Here is a 19,689-nt window from a genome sequence, read left to right as displayed (position 1 = left end):
ATCACAGAATAGGTGTGGTCAAGTTATCTGAGAGGAATTGACAGGAACAGAAATACAGGATTTGCGTTGAGTGACTGAACTGGGGACACCACTTGAGGATGTGCCTAAATTGAAAACATAAAATATTTTCCGAGGCTAGGGGTGTGACCTCTCCCTCCAGACCTTTTTCTGCGCGCAGTGACAGCTATCTGTCCAATCAGCATTGTGGATGCTACAGAGCGCTTTGCTGTCTTGTTGCGGTCTGAGACGCGTCAACACTGGAAAGCCGCTCAGTCAGTCTGAGGTAAGGGGGAGCTAGTTAAATCCACCAAATCATAACTATTTGCTTAAGTATATTCTGAGATCGAGGAACATTATTCTCTTTCAAGATTGAGGAGGTATTTTATTTCACAGATTGGGATTTTGACATGGCTAACTACTTAACTATTGTCTCACTGAACCACCACTGTACTTGTTAGCTAACGGCAGCACCGTGGTTAGCCTTAGTTGGCTAGTTAGCCTGTACGCTAGCTAGCTAGCTAGCTAACGTGCTTCAGCTTTCTCCGCGTGGCTTGCTGACATGGGGGCATTGAACTAAACTAGATTGCAGGGACAGGCGGGTAAGGGTGTCATCACGCACCATTATCATTAGCTTTGTATTGCTAGATAAGTTCCTGTAATGTTTTTCTTTTCTTGATGTACTAGTGTTAGCCAGCTAGCTAGGTAACTAAAAACACTTGGTACCGTGACAGTCATTAGCTAGGACTGGCTATAACGGTCGTTTTATCTAGCTTACTAGTAGCTGGCTAGCTAGATACTAAGATAGCTAGCTGTTTAGTATAATGCTGTGGTACCGTCTATAGGCTAGTTGTTTTTGTTGAAAGAATAATTGGAGTGACGATAGCTAGCTAGTTAGCAGACTGCAGCAAAACGTCGCGGAGCTAAAATGGTCCATATTGTTGTTAAGCGTTATTCTTCAGTGTACTGGGAAATGTGGCCTAGCTAATGACAATGTATTGCGAGTAGTTCGAGCTAACAAGCTAAGTCCTGTATGTAGGTAGCTAGCATGGCTGTAATGCGTCATTGGCCTGCGCTCCATTGGTTCAGCTCATGTTGATTTCACAATACCTTGCTAACGCTAGGTTTGCTTTGTGAACTTAATATTCTGCTACTTTAACAGGCCCATCATAGACAGTTTTCTGCATTTAATTAAGCACACCGACGTTTCCATAACGTACGTTAGGCTTTGAAACAAGTGTTTTAATCTAACGTTACTTAAAATTGCAGTTAGCATGTTAAACAAATTCCACATGTTCTTAGTTAACCAGTTATGTGGTTCAAAGGTGTGATAATTACTCCGGGGCTTCACTGATAGAGAGGAAGGAGCTGTCACTGAAATGGAGGCCAACAAATCGGAAGGCAGAGGTAGGTTCATCTAAGATTTACCTGTAGGGCATACCTTGGGAATGGGGTGTGTTCGTAAATGCGTGCGCGCGTCATGAAACTTGCAGGAGGGTTACATAGCCGTCACAGAACACATGACACTGTACCAGTTAATGAAACAGTGCCTTCCTGAAAAGTGGAAGGGCTTTATTTGAGGCTGGGGATGGAGATGTGATAAGTGTGCTTTTGAAAGACAAATGTGGGTGTAACCTTGGAAACAGTTACTGTTAAAGGAACAGTTCACCCCAACATAAGAAAATTTTTTTGGGGTTAACTGTCCCTTTAAACTTTTTATTGACAGGTAAAGGAGACCAGGCAACACAGAGCCCAAGTGTACAGTTGGACAGACCAGAAAACCTCCACAACATGGAGAGGTGAGGATTCTACACCTGGCCAGATCAGAAACAAGGCATAACATGACGTAGCTTTACATTAGACTAGATGTAGGCTTAAACACATCCCATAACCTAAATGTGATTGTCTCACACCAACAGCCTGCTGCCCAAGGCCGTGAAGCGGCGAGTCCATGCCCTGAAGAGGCTGCAGGTGCAGTGTGCTCATATAGAGGCCAAGTTCTATGAGGAAGTGCACGAACTGGAGAGGAAGTATGCTGCCCTCTACCAGCCCCTATTTGACAAGGTGCAGTACACTGGTATAATGTAATGATGTTTAACAAGGAACGGTTTAATACAATTATAGTAATATAATAATGTTAATTATAATTAGTTTGAAAAGGTAAGCTTGAACTATTTTCTATTTGTATTATTTATATAAAAGTGGTGTATTTGCAAGGACCCAAAAGCACATGAGCCTGTAATGAACAAACTGTGCTACCTGTGGGGCTGTCCCCTCTACCTCTGTGCACTACGCAGCTGGGGCTCCCTGGTCCTGGTTCAGGGCTGGACGCTGCCTCAGTGCTAGACTAGTACCAGCACAACGAGTGGCCAACTGTTGCTCGGTCAGTACAGGCTATTTCCAGAGCAGGATACACCACTCCGCTGCAACTGGCACCACTAATCCAGCCACACCTGTCTGTGTGTGTGTCTGTGTGTGTGTGTCTGTCTGTCTGTGTGCGTGTGTGTGTCTGTGTGCGGGCATGTGCTTGCGCCAGTGTCATAGGGTGGGTATTTTTAGTAGGGACGTTAAAAATAATAGTACTATGCAAATGTCTAGAAATACAAATACAGTATGTGCTGATGTGATTTTCTTCTCTCTCTGTCTGTGTGTGTGTGTGTGTGCGCGCAGAGGCGAGATGTTGTGAAGGGAGCAGTGGAACCCACAGAGGAAGAGTGCGAGTGGCACAGCGAAAGAGAGGAAGAGGAGGAGCTAGCGGTGAGTAGAGCTCCCTGATTGGCTCATCCTTACATGGCTAACTTCCTGTAACCTGGTGTAGACAGTGGGGTCATGTTTGTTAAAGCAGTGGCCTTCCTTCAATTTTTGGAAAATCACACTTGTGATACAAGATGATTTGATATCAACCTTAGAGATGCAAGATTGAACATTGAATTGAATCTCTAGCTAGTTTATTGTCATATAAACAGGCTTGCACGTATAGCCTACAGACTAGTGACATTCTTATTTGCAAACAGGCTCTCGTTTATAATAAACACACAAACAGCATGTGTTGTTGCCCATGGGCAGGCCCAAAAGGAATACGCGGGCGCAGAATTCCGACGAAAGCCCGCAGATTTTCAAGTAGAACGCATTGGTCTGAGGCAAAATGTAAATAAACTTTTCAACTCGTATTACGTCTCTATTATTAAAACGTTAGCCAAAAATGCTAAGAATTGAAAAGGAAGCACTTGTCGACCAAAATGACAGCAAGAGACAGGGCCAGGGAGTTTTCAGGCGATCTTTATGAGGATGGATCAAAACTTTTTTGCAAAGTCTGTCAACATTCAATCGACCATATTCGCGGTCAAACTGTTGTGGAACATCTTCGGTTGCTCCGACATAAGAACAGGAAGGCTAGCAAGCTAATTCCACAGATTTTCAGTCTGAATAATGGCAGAAAATGTGAAAAAAAATCAGCGTATTACATTTGGGTCTGCTCATGGGTAACAACGCTGAATAATAGTTTGTAGGCTGTTGAAGTTGAAAGCGTACTAACCACCGTCCACCTCTAGGAGGAGCTGAAGAAGAAAGCTGCAGTCGAGGAGAAAAAGGAGGAAGCCACCCCAGAGGAAGACGCCAAGGGCATCCCTGAGTTCTGGCTCACCATCTTTAAGGGTGTTGACATGCTCAGCGACCTGTTACAGGTGAAGGGTTGCACTCGCAGTCCCTAGCTCACACCACAGCTAAACAGAACTCTCTTTTCAAAGTATACAAAGACTCAGACACAGTCAAGTCTGAACATGCTCGTGGATGAGCCAAAGGCCAAAGCACACAAGCTTGCAAAACACTGAGACAAATTAGCAGCCACACCCTTGTTCTCAGACTGAGTCTCATGTTATTAAAGCTTCTCTCTCCACCAGGAGCACGATGAGCCCATCCTGAAGCATTTGCAAGACATCCAGGTGAAGTTCTCTGAGCCTGGCCAGCCCATGGTTAGTATCCCGGCAACGCTAACCGCCTTCCGCATTCAAACTCAAACCCATTCTGTCCGTGGCAGTGTAACTGTTCAGGATGCTTTCCTTCCAATTGGCCTTCAGTAGAAGGAGCACCTGAGCGAAAGGACTGGTGTCTGCTGGGTAATGTAGTATCCTAACCCCTCGTTGTTATTCACCCTCATGCAGAGCTTCACACTAGAGTTTTACTTCGAGCCCAACGGCTTCTTCAACAATGCCGTTCTCACCAAGTTGTACAAGATGAAGTCGGAACCGGACGCAACGGACCCCTTCTCCTTCGAGGGCCCAGAGATCGTCGACTGTGAAGGGTAAGGGCGAGGACACGGTCAATACAGGACAAGTTACTATCATGACAACAACTTGGGTTAGAAAGTCATAAACTCCCTCGATGGAAACCATAAGTATGTGTGTCTTGCAGGTGTCAGATAGACTGGCACAAGGGCAAGGACGTGACTGTGAAGACCATCAAGAAGAAGCAGAAGCACAAGGGCCGTGGTACAGTACGCACCGTCACCAAGCAGGTCCCTAACGACTCCTTCTTCAACTTCTTCAACCCCATCAAAGGTCTGACCCCCCACACACACACACCTACATACACACTCACATCCTAAACTGGTCACACACGGATAACTTTCCAGACTAGGTCATCATGTACCAGCTGCCCAGCCTGCTAAATATCCCAAGTCTAGCTTTGAACCCCAAACCCGTAAGCCTTAGTAAACAGGAGCAGGTAGTGTTGTGCCCCTGTCACCAGGTGGCGCCAGGCTCCATGCTGTTGCCAGCACTGTCCAGGCCGCTGCTGCTCACATGGTCTCCCCCCCCCCCCCCCCCCCCCCCCATGTAGGCAGACGTGTTTGACTCCTAGGACTTTCTGCCTGCCTCCATGACCTGTTTTTAAATGAAAACCAGAAGAACATTGCATTTCTGGCGGTATGCATCGAAACATTCTCTCATAGTTATATAATTGAGCGCTGTCTATCGGTGTGCCACTGTTCTCCTGACCAGGCCAACTATGGAAACAGTGTTTACATGTTGTGAAGGAAGCAGTTTACATCCACAGTATCTCAATCTACATAGACAAACCTTACGTCACTCTAACAAGCTGGATTTAGTTATATATATCAATGCCTCAATTGGTAGGTGGGGGATTTGAGTCACACCAAACTTTCCCTCATACATGTCTGAACCAATCCTGAGGCTGGATTTCAAACACCTGATTGGCTGAGAGTCTGCATCCTCCTAGCTGTACTTGGCATTCATTGGTGGATATAAATAGCTCTCCAGGCAGGTATGAGTTCAGGTGTGTGGCCCTAGGGTAGGGTTCCTGTTCCTCCAGCCTGCCTCAGTCCGAAGGCAGGAATTCTCCCAGAGTCAACCTTCAGGCCCTGACCTCACCATGGCTCCTCCCCCTCACTGGCAGGTGCTGTCTTTGTGAGGACCTTGACCGTATAATGTCGTCTGAAGGCACAATGTGACAGTGTCTAACTTCCGAGCTTGGCGACAGTGTTTTCCCTGGCTGCTGTGGTTCCTCTGCTGATGTCAGTTTCCTAACACAGCGTAGCTCGTGACCCGGAGGAAAAGGTGACCTCACAGTCAGGGTGGGGCTCAAGTCTGCTTTTCCATGTGAAAAGTGACATGATGGTGATGTCAGTCTGAGGTCGTGGAGAAGCAACATCTATAGATCATAAGACTCCCAACATGTTGATTTCTTTATGTAATGGTTAAAAAAAACAGCTCTGTTGAATACAATCTATATTTCTCTTCTGTCTTGCAGTGTCACCAGATGGAGAGATGGTGAGGGATTGATTATTTCCTATCCAGAAATACACTCCTCCACCATTTTGTTTATGTGGACTGTATGTGCATCCCGAAGTGTGTGTATGATGTATGTGAGAATCATGGATTGTGTGTGTTATCTCCAGGACGAGGACTCAGAGTTCAACCTAGCTACAGACTTTGAGATTGGACATTTCTTCCGTGAGAGAATAGTGCCCAGAGCTGTGCTCTACTTTACTGGAGAGGCCCTGGAGGACGATGAGAGCGTGAGTCTCACACACACACACACACACACGTCAGATGTTTGTATAGCTCTTTTTACAAGCAGTGTCACAAAGGGCTTCACACATGCCCATAGAACTGCCCCTCCTACCAACCTAAACCCTCAAGATCCACTACAGTCTCTGACTCATGGATACCTTTCTCTGACTGCAGTTTGAAGAGGAGGAGCTAGAAGAGGGGGATGAAGAGGTAGGCTGTGTGTGTGTTTGCGTATGTGTGTGAGTGTGTCTTACCCTGGTCTGTGTGTGTCTCACCCTGGTCTGTGTGTGTGTGTGTGTCTCACCCTGGTCTGTGTGTGTGTCTCACCCTGGTCACTGTGTGTGTGTGTGTGTGTGTGTGTGTGTGTGTGTGTGTGTGTGTGTGTGTGTGTGTGTGTGTGTGTGTGTGTGTGTGTGTGTGTGTGTGTGTGTGTGTGTGTGTGTGTGTGTGTGTGTGTGTGTGTGTGTGTGTGTGTGTGTGTGTGTGTGTGTGTGTGTGTGTGTGTGTGTGTGTGTGTGTGTGTGTGTGTGTGTGTGTGTGTGTGTGTGTGTGTGTGTGTGTGTGTGTGTGTGTGTGTGTGTGTGTGTGTGTGTGTGTGTGTGTGTGTGTGTGTGTGTGTGTGTGTGTGTGTGTGTGTGTGTGTGTGTGTGTGTGTGTGTGTGTGTGTGTGTGTGTGTGTGTGTGTGTGTGTGTGTGTGTGTGTGTGTGCGTCTCACCCTGGCCTATGTGTGTGCGTCTCACCCTGGTCTGTGTGTGTGTCTCACCCTGGTCACTGTGTGTGTGTGTGTGTGTGTGTGTGTGTGTGTGTGTGTGTGTGTGTGTGTGTGTGTGTGTGTGTGTGTGTGTGTCACCCTGGCCTATGTGTGTGTGTCTCACCCTGGTCACTGTGTGTGTGTGTCTCACCCTGGTCACTGTGTGTGTGTGTCTCACCCTGGTCACTGTGTGTGTGTGTCTCACCCTGGTCACTGTGTGTGTGTGTCTCACCCTGGTCACTGTGTGTGTGTGTGCGTCTCACCCTGGTCACTGTGTGTGTGTGTGCGTCTCACCCTGGCCTATGTGTGTGTGTCTCACCCTGGTCTATGTGTTTCAGGAACAGGATGATGACGGTGACGATGATGAAGAGGGAGACTTTGACCCCAAGGTCAGTTTGTCACCCTGTTTGTCACCTGAGCTCCTACACCTGTTTACATTCTTCTCCCCACTGACCGCCATCCCCCCCACCCCCCCACCCCAGTCTCCTGCAGCTTTCCCTGTAGTTAACAGTCCTGCCAGACTGTGGCTTATTCAGTTGCTGCTGCATGTGGATGATGTTCTGCCATGTATAGAAAAGACCGGCTTCTCTTCATGTATGAGCTAGGAAACCTGGTCTTGTCTATACGCCCCTACGTACTCTCTGAATAAGCCTGTGGTTGGATCCTGACCTTTTAAACCTGTTGTTTTTTTGTTTGTTTTGTCTCTCCCTCCCTCCCTAAATCTCCAATTTCAGGCATAATCAATCATTCTCACCCCCATGCATTTTGTAGGTAAGGGAGATATAAGGATGGCAACTCCTCATCATGCCTGCTCGCTCTTTCATTTCTACTGTCTTGGTTTCTTTCTGTCTCCATCCTCATCCCTCCTCCTTCTCCCAGTAGCACCCGGGTGTTCTCTGCCTAACAGTCTCACCCAGCATCCCGGTCAGGAAACTAGATCTGTCTCACCACACTTCTCTTCCTTTTAGCTCTATCCTTCCTTCTCCACACAACATCCCAAGTGTCTTAACATTACTCCCGTTACCTCACGTCCCAGACCACAAACCCAGGCTCGCTTTTCCTCTCTCGCTCTCGCTCGTGCTCGCTCGCTCTCTCACGCTCTCTCTGGGTCTCTCTCTCTCTCTCTGAGTCTCTCTCTCTCTCTGGGTCTCTCTCTCTCTCTGGGTCTCTCTCTCTCTGGGTCTCTCTCTCTCTCTGGGTCTCTCTCTCTCTCTGGGTCTCTCTCTCTCTCTGAGTCTCTCTCTCTCTCTGGGTCTCTCTCTCTCTCTGGGTCTCTCTCTCTCTCTGAGTCTCTCTCTCTCTCTCTGGGTCTCTCTCTCTCTCTGAGTCTCTCTCTCCGAGTCTCTCTCTCTGGGTCTCTCTCTCTCTCTCTGAGTGTCTCTCTCTCTCTCTCTGGGTCTCTCTCTCTCTCTGAGTCTCTCTCTCTCTCTGGGTCTCTCTCTCTCTATGGGTCTCTCTCTCCCTCTTCTCTTGTCCATCATTGTGTTGTTTCTGCCTTCTACTGGCTCCCACTAGCTTTCAATGAGCTGCTCTTCAGTTTATTCCTCTCTGATTCCCCCCATGTATCAGCTCTGGTTTACCCTCTCTCTCCCTCTCACCTCTCTCCCTCTCTCTCTCTCCCCTCTCCCTCTCACCTCTCTCCCTCTCTCCCCCCTCTCTCTCTCACCTCTCTCCTCTCTATCCCCCCCTCCTCTCTCTCTCCTTCACCCTGACAGAAAGAGGAGCCCCAGCCAACCGAGTGCAAACAGCAGTAACCTTGGTGACCATGGGAGGTTGGCGGGGCCCAGCCGTCCGTCAAATCACTACTCATCCAATCAGCACCTCACCCCCCCTGCAGGCTCCCTCCCCTTATGAACTCTCACACAAAATGCAATATAACACAACCAAACAGTTGAGAGAGATTGTTTTTAAATAATTTCATGCATGACCTTTTGTCGTCTAGCCCCGCCCCCTTGTTTAGGCTTCTCTCATGCTCAAGATGAGGTCACCTGGGCTGAATTCACCATGGCAACGCAGTCTGCTTTACAGTAGGCAACAACTGCCAAGAGCCTCAGAATATCCTGGGAAATTCAAAAAATAATCGCAATCGCAAGTGGTATGGATCCCAACATTAGTTTTCATGGATAAATCAGTTACTCAGGGTTTTTTAATGCCAAGATAAGTGTTAGTCTGCCAGGAAACTGCTGATCTAGTTTGACCTGATATCACCGGGGTTGCAAATACGTTCTTTTTTTTTTTTTAGTTCTTCCGTTATGGTATGTTTAAGAGACACAATGTATACTGAATTTGATGTCCTTTTTTAAATGTTCATTGTCATGTCATTGGACTATTTATTCTGGTCTCATGCAGCTGTACAGGTGGTCCATTGTGGGAAATAATTTAGTCCCGCCCACTATGGTGAAGGCCCATACTCATTGGCTGAGCAAACTCCGATACTATTAAGGCTTTGCAGATTAACAAAATGTGTGTACTGCCAAACTGTATTTTTTTAATATATGAACTGGTTTCAGGCACTCTCTTTTTCAGTTTGACTGCTTAGACTGTGCCCAGTTTTGTCTGGCTTAACATGAACTAATCACAAATTAAACTAACTGCCTCCTCGGGCCACACTTTAGAGCATTTAGGTCACAAGAAGGTGGAATGGGACCCTGGTGAGCAGATCTGCCAATATTTTCGCCACTGCCCCATCAACCCTTTGGCTCCGCCCACGCCACACCATCTTAGGTCTAACGTTCCTGGACAGGCACTGCAACAGCCAATCAGTGACCAAAATGAAAGTGGCTTACTCATTGCGTACACCTGGCTTGTCCAACCAGATCTCTAGAGGTGTATAAAGGGTGGGGCTTACAAGTTATCCCAGGACAGGTCCTGCCCATCCCCATAATCAGCCAATCAAATCGGTTGAATTTGGCTCCATTTCAAACCTCTTACGTTAACCCATTATTCAACATTCACAATGAATCACCACCTCAGACCAAAGCTCTGGGAACAGGAATGCTCTTCCTTCTCTGATCAACAGAAAGCATGTTGCTGAACAAGGCTGTAGCCAATCATATCAAAGCAGGGGTTTTCCCCAGGAAGGGAGCGTAACTTTCTATAGACCTTTCTGTTCATTAACAACTTGTCAGTGTTGTAGAGTAAGGAGAGGGTTGGAAACCACAGCTGTGTGGCAGCTTGTCAGCACATCCAACAGGGCCCCAAATATCCTAATTACTATTACTGATTGTTTTACTGGCCCTCTCTTTTAACAAACTAATAACTAAAGGAAAGAGAAAGGGGGGGGGGGGGGGGGGGGAATGTTACGAATTTCTGAATTTATATATACATCCACAGAATGTGTCTCCGATATCAAAGCTTGTGGTAACAATTTTCCTCTTATGTACTGTCTGGTGTCACCAACTTGTGTGCTGGTCGGTACGGTGGTCCTCATCTGTCCACAGGTGGTCAAGGATACCCCCCTACCTCTTCTTTTTAAAGAAAGATTGTAGATCTCGTTGGACAGATCTCTCCAAGCCGCGGTCATGACTCCTTCATGCCCCCATAATGAACCGTGTGCTAGCGATGGCCTTACCAGGTTCTTCATGATTTGTTACTTGCGCAATATTCTTTTCAATTTGTACAGAATTAGTTAAGATATTCTATTAAAGTTGTGCGAAATAAAACTTGCTGTTCGTTTGTTGTGTGTTAAATTGTGAACTGTTCGATGTGAATGTGTGGTTTGTGTCACAGAAACATTCTGTGGGAGAATTGATTCTCCTGGGAGAATATCAATGATTTAACTGATGGACTGGGAAGCTCAGACACTGCAGGTGACGGCACAGTCCTGAAGCCAAACGGTCGCCCCTTCCTTCACGTTAGGTCGAGCTACAGTAGCGCCGCACAGAGGGAGAGGCAGGAAGTTCCAGAAGAATCTCCTCTGGACCAGGATGGGCAGCAGAGAGCGTTCAGGGCCAGAAGACACAGCTCTGTGTGTTGACATCACAGGAGAGGAATCTGCCTCGACGGTCCTAAACACATCAGGACCAGGGCTGATTCCAGGCCTCTGCTTACCATCAGCCCTGGCTTTCAGAATTCTAGTTATCTCAGTTCTGATAGGCTGATTGGGCAGGCATAAAAGGTCGTCTGTGAAATGTCGCTTATACATTCTGGGAGATAATGTAGGAATGTTCTGGTATGTCTCAAGATGGTTGGGGAAGCGAGGACAGGGTCCTTTTGCGCAACAACAGCTGGAGGTATTTGGCAGCAGTGTGTGCGTGTGCACATGAAAGCTCACCAGGTTCAGACCTGCAACAGCATCATGAGCTGCAGTATGAGAGTAGCTGGAAACCCATGGCCAGATCATCAAGGGTTATACGGTCACCAGACCCTGTAGTGGGTCACCAGACCCTGTGGTGGTGTCGGAGGGGTCGTGTGGTCTGAGCAGGGCCCATTCCTCAGGCTGAAAGCTCAGGTTTGGTACAGTAACTACAGAGGCTCCAACTCTGGGCTCATGAACAAGCCTCTATTGATACAGTTGTGTGGGGGCGAATGGACAGAAAGACCAGACCAGCGGGAACAAGGAGTCCGACTGTGACCAATGGACTCCAAGTCAGACGGAGAGAAGGCAGCAGTAACATGGCTCCTTCTGCTGAGCTTTTGACTGGACAAAGAAACAGCCAGATGAATGTGATGCTCCAAGCCATCTGTACTATCATGTTCTAATAAAGTGTATGTGGGTGCTGGAGATACTTTTCTTCTTAAAAGTTGGGGGCAGATATTCAAGTTCGGACACTGAATGGTGTAACTACAGTGAGATAAAGGTACATTTGGGTTTTTTACGGTCATAATAGTGCATTATATTTTTCCAGGGAGTGAACTCGTGTTAAGGTTCTAACGATGTTTTGTGTGGGATGCCATGACCTTACTGGCACATTATGAGAGGAGAGGGGAGGATAATGTGGAACACTGATGCTAGATTCCGTGTCCAGCTCTCCAAGAGATGATTCCATTGACGCCTCTACAGATGAACTGGTTGAAAAGGTGACAGAGTGTAGCAGCCCCACCCGAAGGAGTGTCAGGTCATTACAAGCACTGGTGTCACTGAGGGTCATGCTGTATAATCCAAACAACCCTCCGGACATCAGCCCATTGTATGTGATAAGAGCACAACTTTGCAATCAAAGCAAACCTTGATAGTCTTCAGAGAAGAGGAACACAAAAGCATTTAGACTTTTGAGATTTTCCCCCAACCAACCCAGTGTCCCTTTCCTCTCCTCCGCCAGGACAAACCCTAACCCTCAGGGCGGAACCTTCCGGCCTCCTCCCCTGCAGCTGCAGCCAAGTCTTTTAATGCGCCGCAAGGTGCATCTGGTTGTATTTCTGTAGATCTTTAGAGAGAGAGAGTGTGTGTGGGGTCTTTTCATAGCTCCCACAGTCGGAAACTGTGATCCCCGCCAGACAAGAGGACCAGAGCCCAAAAGAGCAGGAAGGGAGAAAGAGGGAGATAGAGATGCTTTATTCTGTTGATTAACCGCTATGTTGAAGTCTGCATAAGATTAACTGAGATGGTAATTCACCCAACATTGACCCTTCGATAGCAGGCTTGCATAACTCACGCATATAATTCGATTTTAAAAATGAGTTTGTGTTTTCTTCGAGGAAAATTTGACAGGTACTTTTATAATTCTCTCAAATAAAATCTATTTTCTCCATCATAAAGGGGGTTAAAAGTCCCTTTTCCACAGGAGACTAATGGCTGGAAAAGCAACCAAGTATTCACCAGATCCCCCAATCACAGAAGCTTTCCGGTAGGTGCATGCCGCCAGGTTGTACTAGAACACTGCGAGAGCCAATAAGGGGACAGTAAACAGTCAACTGTCCAATTACCCCACGGCTTCGCTATGTACTCATGGGAAACGTGGTCCACGGGTGTCCTCGGAGGAGCTTGGCGTCCTGGTGGTTGGAAAGGTGGGGAAGAGGGATAGTTTTGTTTGTCTGTCAACAAAACTTAAAGGACAAGACTGTCGCACACACACGCACCAGATCGGAGAAGCATAAACACGCTAACTGATTCGAATGTTTTTCCTTATCCGAAACAGATTTTTGGGGGCGATATGCAGATGAGAACATTTTGTAGAACCGGTTTCAACTTCGGTGTTGGTGTTGAAGCTGGAGTACCAAGACTGGATGCCATTGTACTGTGATACACCTTGAATATTCAGATGATGAATGCCTTTGTACTAAACTCAAATATATCTGCAGCTTGTATATTTTTCCTTCCTACAATTCACTCATCTTCTTCCTTCTATTGCTATCAGTGGCCCGGCCCTTTTCAGCGTGTGTGGGAAAGAATGCAGCACACCCAATCATGGTGTGTCGCCAACTGTGATTGATTTATGAATGGCTTTGTGAGAAAGGAAGTAGGTGTGTCGTGGCATGTTTAACATGAGTCACATCAATCATGCTCCTTTTAGCTTCAAAAGGTGAGCTTTGCTCTCAGTGATGACCTAACTGTGCAGATTTCTAAAAGAAGGGATGTAGCTAGATAAGTGTGTGCCACAAGATAAGATAAGATATACCTTTATTCGTCCCACAATGGGGAAATTCGGGCATTACAGCAGCAAAGTGGACAGAAAAGTATATAGAGAAATAAATAAAATTAGTACAAGAATTAATAATAATAATAAAAGGATAACACTAGTTTCATATGGAGAGAAATATATAAATATTGCACAGTAAGTTATTGCACTTTAAGTATGTCCATGAATTATTTTGAGTGTTTAAGCTCAATCTGGTAGTTTTTTTTGTTATACAGTATGATAAAAATGAAAGATGCACACACACACACACACCACAACATTCCACAGAAACGGTGCACATGTAAGCCGACATGAAGCCCTGAGCAGAGAGCTGAATGAATGGGGCATTCCTGGTGTGAGTGAAGCCTGACAGCATTGCATACCTGCCATTCCTCTGATGTTTCACCTGACATGAACAGGGCCCTGCTTTCCTAAAGCACCTCTCTTTAGATATCACCTTACCGCCTGACTAAGTGGTTGACAAAGAGATATTATTTAAAAAAAAGAAGGAAGCAGTCCGTTTGACTCCTGAAACTGGATTCACATTCAGGTGAATTTTGTAAATGTTCTTGAGGGGTCATATGTTATTCATAGATGTTGAACACAGGAGACAAAAACATGGAGATTTTGCAGTTCCATAGCAAGCCTAAGATGTAATTTATTTTGTACTAAAACCTTGAGATGTCAAGTTCTTCATCTGGTGAAGATCTACTGTGCCAGAGCATTTGTGATCCAGTCGGACCAGCTGAAGTCACCTGCAGAGGATAAGCTGACTTGTTCTGGTGGCCCATGATGATGAGACTGGATTGCATTGTTCTCCTGATGGTTGAGAAGCACATCTCTTTATCCTCTCCTCCACTCTGCCAGTTGTTCTTTTTCCCACGCTAGTGAAGGCTGGGGTGGCCACACACACACATACACACACATATACACACACACACACACACACACACATAGGGCTTATCTGAACAATGCCTCAAATAGCTCCCAAGACTCATCACAAGGGCATGTCACTGGAGAGCCACAGGGCATGTGTGTGTGAGTGTGTGTACGTGTCTGTTCCATGTGTGTGTGTCTGTGTGTGTCTGTTCCATGCATGTGTGTGTCTGTGTGTTTGTGTGACAGGCCACTGCCGTAAACGTGTCTCACTGCACAGCTGCTACCTGCTGACTCTCTCACAGGCTGCTGGACATGTCATCAGCCGATCACTGCCAGGCCATCCTCGCTGTGGCCCATTGTTTAGGAAGCCTATTAATAGAGCACTGAGGCCTCCTCTAATCACACACAGTTATTTGCATATGACCAGAATGCGTGTCTCCTCTCTCTGATTGTAGAGCTGCAAGCCTCAACTCGACTAACAATTAATGGTCTTTCTTGTCTCAATTCTGTGTGTGTGGGGGGGGGGGGGGGGGGGAACCGAAAATGCTCAATTTGACCTGTCAGAGCTGCTTCTGCGACATGCCAGATGTCTATTCCACTTGCAAACACAAATCATATCATCCCCTTCTCTTTGTCTCCTCTGTTGTCTCTATTTTCCCTCCCAGTCATGTGTTTTGTCTACCAGGAGACACTGAGGGCGTCCAAGGTTGTTAAAACAGTGCCTGCCAGAGCCCAGCTTCCTCCTGGGTGGGAATCCTCCTCTCACACAAGGCTGACAGACAAAACGAACTCCACCGGATGTCATCCAGACAGGCCAACTCAGGTAGCTAGTCAGCTCTGCAGTGGCTCCAACAACTGGTGCTGTGGTCTGTGTGGATGAAGACGAGACAGAGATCAACTAGCACACGTTCTCTACTGGGGAGAATGTGTGAGTCTTGTCTGTGTGACAGAGAGGGATAATGAGCATGACAGCACTTAGATCTGGGTTGAGATCTAATGTTTGGGATGACTAAGGCTGAGGACTAAGCCCTTGCACACATCTGCTCAGCGGAATAGCTTAATCCCTCAGTTTAACATATAAAGTACAGTCAGATCACCCACACACATACACACACGGCTTTCTATTTGTAAGCAGTCACCTCCCAAAAGATTAACCCACACTGCTGAGTCATTGCCCAGACATGTCGGTGTGTCTCCACCACAATTTTCCCTTCACACACACAGCCACACAAAACAAACACAAATATACAGCGATAGACACTCACAGACACAATTATAAACACACACACCCTTCCAGTCCACAGTGATACAGGCCATTAGAACAGTGTAAGGAACAGAGGCAGATGGGGATGGAGTACAGGGGAAAGGAACACACCTTTTTATTCAGCAGGGCTGGCTCCACTAAGGCAGGTGTATGTGAGTCATGTAGCCAACATTCAATATTTAGCCACTGACTTAGTGACTGGAAGTCTTGTTGCACATAATTTACAAGCTAACACAAGCAACGGCCACACTTTTACAATGTGTTGCTCTATTCTGAAATAGGGTCGTAAACACTATAATTAAAACATTTAGACACAGATTAAGATGCTAGTTAATGTTTGTGTTTCTCACATTTAAACTACCATTCAAAAGGTATTATTATGAAAGTAGTGAAGTACACCGTTAGGTAATATATTGAAATAAAGTGTTCTTGAGAGGGCATGAGTGTGTGTGTGTGTGTGTCAGGGGGAGGGGTGGGGTCAGAGGACACTGGGAGGGAGGTATCCTGCCTGAGTTGTCTCCTTGAGGACACTGATACAGTAACAGACTCACTGGTGACAAGAGCCTGGAAGTGGGTGTGGGGGAGCATGTCCACCAAGGACTGGGAGAGAGAGACGGAGTGTGTGTGTGTGTGTGTGTGTACATCTCTATGAGTGTGTGTGTGTTGTAGTGGGAAGAGGACTTAGAAGGTTAGGTCTCCTGCATGTGTCTGACCCTGGTTCTAACTGGCGTCAGGGTGGGCTTCAGCTTAAAGAGCTGCTGACATCTCGCTCCTCCCCCCCTCTTCCTCCTCTCAGAGCTCTCCGGCCAGCTTCAAGCTGTGTTCCAGAACAAGAGCTGGACTGGAAACCTGTTTCAAGACCTCAGTGGTTTTTCCCCATTCAGAAGGTTTAGGATTGTACTTTGTTACGTAGCAGTAGAGCTACTGAGCAAGGTCGCTAAGTGTTAGAGGGGGTGATGTTTTCTTGTAAACATCAGACGTGTCCTTTTCTGGTCATGAATACTCTTCAGCCATGTCCTGTACCTCGAGCGTAGAAGGACAAACTGCATTTTAATCATCATGAAGCAAATCCATATGAAACCTTTTTGTTTCTAATGAACTGATGACACATGTCTATGGTTCAACTCAACACATTATCAAGGATTAAGTGTGTATTTACATTTATTCATTTAGCAGACGCTTTTATCCAAAGCGGGGATTGCATTTTAGGGGACACCGTAGGATATCTTGACTTGGGGTAAAAACGTTCTCTTGACGGCCCTGTTCAAAGCTGGATCTTGAATACACAACACTGTCTTGTGACGCTGACACAGGCAGAGGAGACGGCCTCCACTGGACAGGAGAATAGGACTTAGTTTGGGGGGTTACAGTCGTGTGACAGCAACAAGACAGTCTGGCCTCAAATCTCATGAATCCAAAACTGGAATGGTAATTTAATAAATACACGGTGAATTATCATTAAAAGTAAGTGTTATAGACTTTTTTGTATCACATTGTAACAGAATTTCAACAGCATTTATTTCGTGTTGGTCTATTAGACTGACGCATAATAATAGCTGTAAGACTGTCCTAAGGAGTATGTTAATGTGTATGTTTTGCGGGCAAGTATTTGGATACATAAACTAAGGAGGAGGTGGATTGATAATTAACAGTTTGACGGTGTAATTAGTTCCACGCGGACTTCCTTTGCAATCCCCAGCGCCAGCTTCCGCCCACACTCTTACCATGAATTGCTCCGGCAACTGTTGATGCATTCCTAAACTAACTGACGTCAAGTGGGAAGGGCCCAGGCGGTATATAGCCTATAAATAACATCTCCACTTCTGTTCATTCATAACGCAGTTCTGGATTATCACGGACTTGCCGAGAAGCTCCTTCTCCGGGGACTTCGGAAGAGAGAACACGGAAAGCAGAACATATATCACATCTGCCGGAGACTAATCTCGATTAACAACCAGAGTCACCTCGACACTACTAAAACCATGAAAATGTCTGCAGAGGAGATTTCTCAAATTCTTAAAGAGGGAGAACTGGAGAAGAGGAGCGATAACCTGCTCCAGTTCTGGAAGAGAAAAACGTGCGTCTTGACCACGGACAGCCTGAACATATACGCCGACACGCAGAAGCGCTCCAAAAGCAAGGAGCTCAAATTGCAGGCCATTAAGAAAGTGGACTGCGTGGAGCGCACCGGCAAATTCGTCTACTTTACCATCGTAACCACGGACAATAAGGAAATTGATTTCCGGTGTTCCGGAGAGGATAACTGTTGGAATGCGGTTATAACTATGGCTCTAATAGATTTCCAGAACAAAAAAGCCATCCAGGACTTCAAAACGAGACAGGATAACGAGAGCGCGTCGCCTGGGCAGCACGAAAGGCGCATGGCCAGGGCGCCCTGAATGACTTTCAGGCAGTTCAACTTCGAATCTGGTAAATGTGCATTTCACGAAGTTAGAAATTCCACAGTTTTTTGTTTTCATTATAGCATAATGATGACAGTAACCCTATAAAATATTTGATTAGGCCTATTGTTAATTATTTACTTTAGCCTTTAATAGCCAACATTAGGTCTACCACAATTCCAACACCAAAATAGCCAAAATTCTCATGAAATGCTAAACTAATTGTGATGGATTAAATATTAATCTTTAGCCTATCTGTTTTTTTCTTAACAGTGTCGGCATGGACCATGAACACTGGGACCAAAGGAAGACATGATCCGGTCCAAGGATGAAGGATGTTCTGTAACAGGCCGCGCAGGAACCTCCGACACGTGACCGCAGAAGGCTTTTAAAAAGACTGAGATTTTCAAAAGCGCCACACTCAAGACAGAATCTTTGAACATTCAAGTATTTCAAGTGTGCTTTCCTGGGAGACTTGCTCCTGAATTACCTTCAAAATTTGTTAATTTATTGGTTCCAAAACTGTGTGTCTTGGACATGTATGTTTAAATTATTTGCTATTTTTGTGTGTATTTATTTTAATAAATATTCAGAAATTTTGACAATATACAACAATTTCTGTGTTTTTATTGTTGATCACGCTTATAACACATAGTCTAATAAAAGATAAAGTTGGTGAAAAATAATTCAATTTAGAATATTTTTCTATAAATCTAGACAAATGACACCATAGCAGGGTCCTTCCTCTCCTCACTATGAAACATGGAGATGCCAGAGTTATGAAGCGCAGCAGGCCAACCAGGAAAGTCCCTTTCCTTCTCTGTGTTGGCTTCTGGGTGCTACCTATGGCCCCATGCCGGCGTGCCGTAGTGTCTCTTTTATGACTGATAAGGAGAGAGATTTCAACCTACCTGCCCTGGAGTCATGAACCCACGGTGCCTTTGAACATCCCTGTACCGCAGGGTGTGGTGGGGGCTGTGGTGAGCTCAAGGCCAGTGGCACTTTGCGGGGGTGTTTCCTGTTAAACAGTCAGATAAATCAAACAAACCAGTGGTATCAATTAATATAAAATCATACACATTCCATAATCAAGCCAAGAAATAAATGTTATGGATTTCTATGAATTTCATTTTCATTTAAAAATCATGCCACAAACACCAAAATACTTTTGTTTTATAATATAGGCATGTATGATACATTACATTTACATTACATTTAGTCATTTAGCAGACACTCTTATCCAGAGCGACTTACAGTAAGTACAGGGACATTCCCCCCGAGGCAAGTAGGGTGAAGTGCCTTGCCCAAGGACACAACGTCATTTTGCATGGCCAGGAATCTAACTGGCAACCTTTAGATTACTAGCCCGATTACCTAACCGCTCAGCCACCTGACTCCTGATACAAGTCTTCTGTAAGTCAGATGTAGTATGAGGCTGCTTCCTTGATCCTGTCACACTCCGGAACCGTCCCAGTAGATGCTTTGTGTGTTTGTGTTCCTTCATGGTGAGGACACAAGGCAAACACAAACATTAGTGTGTGTGTCTTGCCTGTTCTCCCACACTCTGTTATCAGGAGATGAAAGGCTTATCCCATGACAACTGTGCAAATATACTTGTAGATAATCAAGAAGGCAGTGCTATATAACAGATTTACTGTACAGTCCATCTATACACAAACCTTCTGGTTCATTATACAAGCCCTACAGTACACCGCATAGCACAAAGGTACTGCTACCGATGTCAAACTGGTGTTTGTTTACTGTTAAAGTGGACTGAAGTGATAATGATGAATGATACATTTTACCGGA

At 45.8% G+C, this 19,689-nt stretch overlaps 2 protein-coding genes across 4 annotated transcripts; both read left to right on the top strand.

Moving 5' to 3' along the window:
• Window positions 1–189: 189 nt before the first annotated feature.
• nap1l4a (nucleosome assembly protein 1-like 4a) lies at window positions 190–10,443 on the top strand. 3 transcript variants are annotated; one of them, XM_067234526.1, is made up of 15 exons: window positions 190–283; window positions 1,323–1,404; window positions 1,724–1,796; window positions 1,917–2,061; window positions 2,668–2,754; window positions 3,549–3,680; window positions 3,897–3,968; window positions 4,158–4,297; window positions 4,408–4,553; window positions 5,764–5,783; window positions 5,912–6,031; window positions 6,201–6,236; window positions 7,117–7,167; window positions 7,513–7,549; window positions 8,494–10,443. In XM_067234526.1, exons 2-14 carry the CDS (start codon window positions 1,377–1,379, stop codon window positions 7,516–7,518), a joined length of 1,056 nt encoding a protein of 351 aa, XP_067090627.1. In that variant the 5' UTR covers window positions 190–283; window positions 1,323–1,376; the 3' UTR covers window positions 7,519–7,549; window positions 8,494–10,443. The 3 variants fall into 3 exon arrangements, with proteins under 3 accessions (XP_067090627.1, XP_067090625.1, XP_067090626.1); XM_067234524.1 differs by lacking the exon at window positions 7,513–7,549; XM_067234525.1 differs by lacking the exons at window positions 190–283; window positions 7,513–7,549 and adding an exon at window positions 359–377.
• Window positions 10,444–17,318: 6,875 nt separating this feature from the next.
• phlda2 (pleckstrin homology-like domain, family A, member 2) lies at window positions 17,319–18,495 on the top strand. The gene is made up of 2 exons (XM_067235062.1): window positions 17,319–17,908; window positions 18,154–18,495. Exon 1 carries the CDS (start codon window positions 17,461–17,463, stop codon window positions 17,875–17,877), a length of 417 nt encoding a protein of 138 aa, XP_067091163.1. The 5' UTR covers window positions 17,319–17,460; the 3' UTR covers window positions 17,878–17,908; window positions 18,154–18,495.
• The last annotated feature ends 1,194 nt before the right edge of the window (window positions 18,496–19,689 follow it).

Source organism: Osmerus mordax, chromosome 4 (assembly GCF_038355195.1).
Source record: "Osmerus mordax isolate fOsmMor3 chromosome 4, fOsmMor3.pri, whole genome shotgun sequence".
NCBI classification, from domain to species: domain Eukaryota; kingdom Metazoa; phylum Chordata; class Actinopteri; order Osmeriformes; family Osmeridae; genus Osmerus; species Osmerus mordax.
This window is presented reverse-complemented; position numbering and strand designations above follow the sequence as displayed.

Bases quoted from the DNA above. Each gene is read 5' to 3' on its own strand.
- nap1l4a (XM_067234524.1), top strand. From the start codon at position 1,377: ATGGAGGCCAACAAATCGGAAGGCAGAG. The intron at 1,405-1,723 runs GTAGGTTCATCT...TTTTATTGACAG, and splicing joins CAACAAATCGGAAGGCAGAG to GTAAAGGAGACCAGGCAACA. The intron at 4,298-4,407 runs GTAAGGGCGAGG...TGTGTCTTGCAG, and splicing joins GAGATCGTCGACTGTGAAGG to GTGTCAGATAGACTGGCACA.
- phlda2 (XM_067235062.1), top strand. From the start codon at position 17,461: ATGAAAATGTCTGCAGAGGAGATTTCTCAAATTCTTAAAGAGGGAGAA.